At 39.4% G+C, this 8584-nt stretch overlaps 1 protein-coding gene across 1 annotated transcript; it reads left to right on the forward strand.

The window, feature by feature from the left end:
• Positions 1-48: 48 nt before the first annotated feature.
• On the forward strand, positions 49-7525 carry LOC114728550 (protein SCAR2). The gene is made up of 10 exons (XM_028915460.1): positions 49-281; positions 1365-1528; positions 1769-1892; positions 2002-2131; positions 2464-2522; positions 2637-6251; positions 6305-6446; positions 6541-6624; positions 6730-6840; positions 6935-7525. The coding sequence occupies exons 1-10, from the start codon at positions 127-129 to the stop codon at positions 6986-6988; spliced, it is 4638 nt and encodes a 1545-aa protein (XP_028771293.1). The 5' UTR covers positions 49-126; the 3' UTR covers positions 6989-7525.
• The last annotated feature ends 1059 nt before the right edge of the window (positions 7526-8584 follow it).

Here is an 8584-nt window from a genome sequence, read left to right on the forward strand (position 1 = left end):
CACCTGAAAAAGCAACGCTCTTCCCCCCACCCCCCATCCTGCATTGCGCAACGGAGAACAGAGTGATCGGAGAGAAGGAGCATATGAGGGAGGAAATTGAAGCTTGTCATTGCTGAATTGTGACAAATGCCGATAGCCAGGTACCAGCTGAAGAGCGAGCTCAGTTTGGCGGATCCTGAGCTGTACAGAGTTGCCGATAAGGATGATCCTGAAACTGTCTTAGAAGCTGTCGCCTTGGCCGGACTCGTCGGCCTGTTGCGCCAGCTCGGCGACCTTTCTCAGTCAGTTCCTTCTCCATATCTTAACTCTTTTCTTTCTTTGAACTGTTCTTCATTCCTGATTTTGATAGCCGTCGTGCTGCTGCTCCAGTGCTGAAAGTTGATTTTAGCACTTTTGGTTATTATACTTGGTTGAATGATCGTTTAGCTGAGAGTGTCTGCATAATCTTAGTTGAGTTAGCTTTTGTTTGGCTAGATTTTTGTGTTTGTGCTATATTAACTGTTCTTGGATTTTTAGCATTTTACTATTTTGGTCGTTATTTTGCCGAAAAAGATGGATCCTGTTCCGAATTGGATGTAAGATATGTTAAGCTGACAAACTGGGCTGTTTGTCAGGTTTTATATCTGAATCCTGACAAATGATTTCGTCTGGTTATTCTTTGATTCTGGTTCACCTTTCTTTCCCCCCTTTAAACATCTCTCTCTGTCTCATCTCCCTTAATTCTCTTTTACTATTGGATCCTAACAAAGGGCAATAATAAGTCCAGAGACTGATCGAATCAGATATTAAGTTCGATGACTATGTCGTTAGTGCATCTGAAGATATCATATTTAATTAGAAACATTTCATTTCATGACATCATTTGTCATTACTTAGTACCTTACCTATCTGATATCTGAAAAACATAACTAGAAAATGAATTCGACGCAGAAGGGAAGAAATGTCCATTTAATAGAACATTTTACGAGAATTAGCCTTAGTGCATTACAAAAATAGTAATTTTCCTTCGGGCCGGTTGGAGAGGGATCGCTTTGGCTCCATCCCGACATACTCTATCCACAATCATCTCAGCAACCAGCTGAACTAATTTTTTTAGGCTTATTTCTGTGAGTCGGTTTCATCAAATACCTTTGGTCACGAAAATGTATCCATCTGGCAAGCATTGTGATAATCCTGACTTTCAGCGTCTTGCTACTAATCACTGAAGTGTTAGTTCTATTTGTAAGAGTTCATATGTTCTGGATTATCTGGTGTTATTTCCTCCCACTCTTGGCCTAGTAGGCTGTGGTTTTTTTCACCACCACATCTACATGTGCTTTTTCAATATAACATTTGCATACGTCTAACAGCATTATTCTGGTTAGATTTGCTGCTGAGATCTTTCGTGACCTGCATGAAGAAGTAATGGTCACTGCTGCAAGAGGTCAAGGTCTTATGGCTCGTGCCCAACAGCTTGAGGCTGAAGTTCCTTCACTTGAGAAGGCTTTCCTATCCCAACCTCATCACTTATCATTTTTCTCTAAGGGAGGTTAGATTTCCTCACTGCATAGTTGTGTTTATGGTTTCGATTTATCGTCTTAATGATATTTGTTCCTTTCGTCAACCTTTCAGCGGCATCCGCCTGTAGTTAGTTAGGGAATGAAACTCTACACTTCATCCCAAAAAAAGGGCTAAATGGTCTTGTTAAATGCAGAATTTTCACAAGTTGAAACACTTGCTATTATTGGCCCTTTGACAGAGTTATATGCATTTGCTAACGGCATTGCAGGGATCGGTTGGCATCCAAATCTTCGGTCTGAGCAAAATCTTATTACTCGAGGAGACATGCCTCGATTTGTAATGGATTCATATGAAGAATGTCGTGGCCCTCCCCAGTTGTTTCTCCTGGACAAGTACGACAACATGATTAATCGTACACAAATAAATTTAAACGATAAACAAAAAGTGATTATCTTCTATACATTTTAAACCTTTTCATTTTCTTGTTTTGGCTTCTAAAAGGTTTGACGTTGCTGGGGCTGGGGCATGTTTGAAGCGTTATACTGATCCGTCATTCTTTAAATCGGAGCCAGCTTCCTCTGGACTAGCAACAGTTGAAGTGTTCAGGGAAAAGAAAAATCATAGAATCAAGGTACCAAAGTGTCAATTACATCATTTGCTGACACGATTCTTGTGGAAAATCTATTTTAGATGGTGCAGCCTATTATTTCTCAATAAAAGTTATCCTGTTGCCTTCATACTGTGGTAGTACCATTGGGAATCTTGCTGCAAAACCTTAATTAAAGTGGAATTGTGTGAATTATATTGTTCACAGAAAGACAGGCAGACAATTTTTTGTCATTGCTTTTTTGGATCTTGCTAGGATTTCTGTATACCTGCTAATTAGTATATAAAAAAATGTTATGCAACTGAAGATTGAACATCTAAAGATTTGAAGAAAATGTTTATTTCTTTTCCCTCCAGAAGAAAGGCACACGAATGAGGAATGGTGAAACCCCTGAAGTTGCATCAACACATACTAAGTAAGTTCCAATAACTTTATTTTGGTGCATTAATTACTTTATCCTTCCAGTTCGCTAAGTGCATAAAGCTGACGAAATGGTTGATTGGTGACAATTCAATTTCCATACTTGCAGGCTGCATCAGTTGCTTCTTGAGGAGCGCATTGAGAGTGCTTGTGCTGATCCTGGACGTCAAGTGAAATTGAAGAATAGACAATTAAATGGCTCTGCAACTGAAACAAAAACTGGGAAAAGCTACATGGAAAAATTTCTGGAATCTCCGTTGCAAGATGAAGTGGTTCGTGAAACCTCATTCTCTCCACCTCATGTGAGATTGGTGTCGGATGATACTAGTGAAGAAGGGATTAAAATACTTGAAATCAGTACTGTTGGACCTGTAAAAATGTCCTTGGAAAATGAAAGGACATGTTCATGGACTAATGAAGAGGAAGCAGTACTAAAGCCATCCTCAGAAAAGCGCAGGCAGACAGATGGCAATCTTGTGAAGAAGCATGAACAAGGCTCGTCTCGTGTCTCAGATGAAAGATCTTACAACTATAGTGAGGTACCTCATGAAACGAAATTGGAAATTGATGATCAAAAGGAAGGAGAAAATTTCTTATATGGTTACCATTCTGACGGTGATTTGAGTGGGGAGGTTGACCATCACTTGAATGCGTTAGCTACCGTGGAGTCAGAATTGGATACAGGTTATAAGTACAGAGATAAGAACAGGTTCCTGCGTATTCAGAACCTAAAAGATTCTGATGATAGAGAACGTCAGCAGCGGGATCGGTTTTTGCATTCTCAATCATTTTCAGACTCCCTAGTGTCTGATGAAATTAGTTCATTCAACCGAGATATAAATGAAGTACATGCTGAGCGACAAGCTCAATTGTCCGATTCTCAATCAGGAATCTCCTTCACATCAGATGATCAAAGTTCACTCAAAAGGGATAGAAATGAAGAATATAGCAAACGGCAAGCTCAGTTTTCAGATTTTCAATATATCGGAAAATCTTCCGCATCAGATATGAATAGTTCTTTTGACAAAGACATTCCTTGTTTCTCTTGCTCTGATTCTTTAAGCACTGTGGGTGAAAATATAACATCAGAACCAGTGTCACTTAAATCTAACAAGTATAATAGGTCTGAGATTGAAGATACATCATCAAACCAGCTTACTCAAATTTTTGAGGCACAAAAAACAGATCGGGGTAAGTTTCTCTTGCATGGTGGTACACGTGATCAGGAAAAAGTGGTTTCTGGTACGGGAGATGAGTCGTCTGGTTCATATCTGATAAATTCAGGACGTAAGTCGCTATATTCAGATCTTGCATCCGCTTCAATGATGAAAATATCTAACAGGGATCAATCGAAGGAAACACCGACTGGCCTCATTGAGCATCAGTTAAGATTAGCAGATGAGGGCACAAGGCACCACGCTGAATCTATAGATGCCATTCCTGACGCTACAGTATCTTCTGAAAAAGGTCTTTTGAACGAGTCTGCTGATGGTGACCGAACTGTCAATGGTAATGCTATATTAAATATTTCAAATGATTTAAAATTAGTTTCTGACAATGAGCGCAGTGGATGTTCCAAGATCAAAGGATTGCAAGCAGAATCTCCGAGCCAAAACTGTTCTGACATTTTGGTTTGTCGGGAGATTGGTACAGATGAACATTCAATTTGCTCATCCACGGAATTAGACATGCATTCTTTAAGTACTACCCTCATGCTGGATGTCCAACCTTTAAAACCTGCAGACTGTACTGAGTCAACACATCTCAACTCACAAGATGAATCAGACTCAGTGGGAGTTGAAGCTGAATGTTATGATCAGCAATCATATTTTGGGGAGCTACCAGAAATGGAGCATAGTGATGAATTGAGTGGATCCACTTGTAGAGTGGATGCAGATGAAGATGACAATCTTCATAAAGGTTCATCTTCTGGGGTCCATGGTGGGCAGGATTATCATGTCACAGATGATGTGGCTTATACAGAACTTCAGCCAGAAGATCAATCAGTATCTGTTGATGCTGCTGAAAATGATGCGAATATTGCTTCTTATCCCGCTTCCAGTATGATCTCTTCTGCATCAAGAAATCTTTCAAATTTACAAGAACCAATACCTGGCACATGTTCCCATGAGACAAAAATGGAATCTAATCAGGTAGAACAGATCAAGATTGCTGTTGACTCGAATGCAGAAAATAGGGAGAATGAACAGGAACCATCTTCAGATTCGAATATGGTATCTACGTCAATGACGAGTTCTACAAGTTTTGAGGAATCTCATTTCTCTTTTGCTGACCCTCAAGAGAAACAGAGGGAAATTAGCGAGGCAGTCGATAGAGAATCCTTGAGAAAACTGGAGAAACAGGGGGGTGTGCATCAACTAAATGCTGCTTGTGCCAACGTAGAACTGAGCCTAAACAGATCGGTGCCCTGTGATAATTCAGAAATATGTGAAAGTATTAAAGGTTCGCTTCCTAAGGAGCAAACTGAACACAGTTCCGTCAAGGATAAGATTCTCAAGTTTTCAAAGCTAGATTCTCAGGAACCAAAATCCATACCCCTTTTGCGGAGTAAACGTTTACGGAATGGCCAAGATGGTTTGGCATCTTCTTTTTTTAACCAGCTGGAGTCTGGAAATCGTTTGAAGAAGTCTTCGCAATTACAAGATGGTCAAGGGGATGCAGGATTTCTACCTAGCTGTGCAGAAATTTCTTCCTCAAACAAACATCAACCTGAACAGGTGCAAATATCAGAACACTTGGAAAAGGAAAGAAACTCTAGTGCTTCCTCTACATCTGTTTCTGAAATCCATCTAGGTCAATCTTCGTCATTTGAATCATTTTCAATATCAGTAAGCCAGGAGGTTAACTCCACAAAACATGTCATGAACGAGCCTCTTTCTCCTCTTCAGGCCTCCTTATCCGAGGCACCTAAAATCAATTTTGGGGAGATGCCACCCATGCCCCCGCTCCCACCTATGCAATGGAGAACAGGTAAGGTTCAACCTTTTTCCCTCGCTTCAAATAGAGAAGTCTCATTCCAACCAATACAGTCGATTAAAACTGGAGAGCAGGCTCGATATAGTTTACCAATTTCCGAGAGAGAAGCTTTGCAGTTTCAGAATCCTGTTATATCTGTCATGGCTGTGGAAGGTGAAAAGCTCCAGAATACCTCAGGATTTTTGGTGGGTGGGCATCCTGTCGCAATTTCTATGCAACTACCAATCATGCTTAATGAAGTAAACGGCAAATATAATTACCTGGTTTTGGAGAGAAGCCAGACCCACAACCCATTCCTAACATCATCTGTGCCTGTGGTACCTGCCGGCAAGCCTGCCGAAGGTTACATTGGTGCCTCAGAGGGAGAAATGGTACAAAATTCAAACACAAGCTCACCAATTCCACCTGTTGAGCGTGCCATTTCTGAACAAGATTCCATCTCTCCAGAGGAACTGTCTCAACCACCAAGTCAACCTAGTTTAAAAGTTAAAACACTTCAGCGGTCTGCAGATAATCTGGAAGGGAAGCAAGGAGATCCTTCTAATTCACCAATGTCACCACCAGGCATGGAAAATGTGCAGCCTATTCACAACCTGCTGCCTTCGGAAGGGAAGCAAGGAGATCCTTCTGATTCACCAATGTCACCCCCAGTCGCGGAAAATGTGCTGCCTGATCACAATCTGCCGCCTTCGGAAGGGAAGCAAGGAGACGATTCTAATTCACCCAGGTCACCACCAGGCATGGAGAATATGCACCCCGATCACAACCTGCTGCGTTCAGGAATGAAATGGCTTCGACATTGGATAAGTCCGCTCTAGCATCAGATTTTGAGAGGGAAAGACTAAATGGGAAGCCAAACGACAAGCTTCCTCGTCCACGGAGTCCCGTGATTGATGCAGTTGCTGCTCTTGACAAAAGCAAGGTAAGTGTAGTTGTATATTTACCACAGACGATTAGAATGTACTCTTCATGAAGTCTTACTCATTGCATAAGACTTCGCCTTGGAAACTCTGCAGCTGAGGAAAGTTGCTGAACGTGGGCCTCCGAAAGTACCAAAGATAGAAGAAAGAGATTCATTTCTAGAGCAGATAAGAACAAAGGTTAGAGCTTGTAATCTTTCTCTGTTCTTTATAAGTTGTTGTGTGTTTATTTCTGTTGAAAGTAATCTTGTGCTTACGGGGTAAAGAAACTTATGGTTCTCTCAGTCTTTCAACTTGAGGCCCGCTGCAACAAGACGAAACCGCTATCACTATCAGGGGCCAAGAACAAACTTAAAGGTCGCCGCCATCTTGGAAAAAGCAAATGCAATTCGCCAGGTCTCTCATTCTGTCCCTCTGTTTAATTAGCTACTTTGAATACAGTTCTCTTGTCCGTCTCTTATTGTCTATTCACATGATGGTCATTGTACAGGCTCTGGCCGGGAGTGATGAAGATGACGAAAAGGATGGTTGGAGTGATTCTTAAATCTTCAAGGGGTGCTGATTTATATCTTACTACCGTGGTTTCCACCTTGAGTCGGACGTGCACAATTTCTCCCCTCTTGTGAATGAGAAATCTCTATGAAGTATAAGATTACAAGTTCATGTATGATACTGCGCACTCCATATGGCTCCCCTTTTATCTGTTCACACCCAGATGCTTGCAAGGCATAGGCATGCAGCTTAGCAAGCATCCCTGATTCTTTTCAGTGGTGATGCCTTTCTGCCCCAGAAGATTCAGGGTCCAGGCTCAGAGTGGAAGTGCTTTACCTTTATTCCCGTTTTTTCTTTGATATATAAATATTGTATATTTGTGGCATGGGTGGCCTTTTTTAACCATATAGTTTTATTTATAGCGAACGATGTGCATGAAATTTTGTAATCCTGTGATGCATCCTTTTTTAAATTATTTGTACAATTGCAGCTCATTAATCATGTTTGTATCTAGTGTAATTACATATTTAAGTTGAAAAAAAAAAATCATTCGAGATGTACATGTTGTGTGTGTTTGTGCATAAAGAAACTTGCCTCGGCAGATAGAGAGGTTGGGGATTTATCAGTGTGAATGGCAATCCCTCCAGCCCAAACATTGATGCAAAGTCTAATACTCTAATTTACTCTTCTGATTCTATTTATAAGTAATTTTTAGTATATTTTATACAGACCAAGGAAAACTTTAAACTTCATTAACTCCCATTTAAAATTCAACAATTTTCTAAATTTATTCCTATTTAATATATATTATATCTCATTTAAATAAAATCAGCACAATAACAAATGAAGAATAAAATTTTATATCTATATAAAAAATTTCTCTCAATATTTTATAAATAAGACTAAAATTTATCTTTTGTCTCTACCTTATAAATAGGACCAGAAGAGTAAGGTTTAAGGCACTCCAATCAAAATATCAGGTGACACAGGCCTAGTCTAGCTGGATTTTGGCAACATTCACACCCAATTCAAGTCGTGCCTCGTTAATTGTTGGTGCTTGGAATCTTTTTCATTACAAATAAAAAGCCAGGAAAGACACCATAATGGATCTTGTTAATAAAATACTCCTCCGGTCCTTAATATAGGACCCAATTCTTAAGTTAGTTTGGTCTTAAATATAAGACTCATTTTTCATATTTATCAATTTTCTCTTAATTACCCTTATGAATACTCCTTCAAATATAATCAAGTAGAAGAGGGAGATGAGGTATTATAAAAGATGTTTATGGTGTTTTAGGAAAAATGTGTCACTTTTCTTATAATTAACTAACTTACCTAACTTCCTTAATCTAATCAAATTATTTAAATGGGTTTTATATTAAGCACCAGAAGAGTATAATACATCACAAGTTTTATGACTTAGTGTTTGGGAAATATTTTCATGTCATCTAAAAATTACATACATTCATAGTCTTGGTTACACTAGAGTTTGTAATTTGCAAACTATTTAAGTATTCATAAATTTATATCATTATATGTGCACCAAATCTAAAAGTAAAATTGGGTGGTTTTGCTGTGAAATTCGATTTTTAAAAAACAAATTAAATATTCTTTTTGAATTGTTTTTTGTACCGTCCTGTCAAACGAC

This window comes from Neltuma alba, unplaced genomic scaffold, assembly GCF_004799145.2.
Source record: "Neltuma alba isolate B1F8T4 unplaced genomic scaffold, ASM479914v2 tig00012548_pilon, whole genome shotgun sequence".
Classification (NCBI taxonomy): Eukaryota; Viridiplantae; Streptophyta; class Magnoliopsida; order Fabales; family Fabaceae; genus Neltuma; species Neltuma alba.

What these genes read in the sequence shown, in the direction of transcription:
- LOC114728550 (XM_028915460.1), top strand. Translation starts at nt 127, where the DNA reads ATGCCGATAGCCAGGTACCAGCTGAAGAGCGAGCTCAGTTTGGCGGAT. An exon ending in CAGTTGTTTCTCCTGGACAA is followed by an intron (nt 1,893 to 2,001) that starts GTACGACAACAT and finishes GGCTTCTAAAAG; the next exon opens with GTTTGACGTTGCTGGGGCTG. An exon ending in CTGCTCTTGACAAAAGCAAG is followed by an intron (nt 6,447 to 6,540) that starts GTAAGTGTAGTT and finishes GAAACTCTGCAG; the next exon opens with CTGAGGAAAGTTGCTGAACG.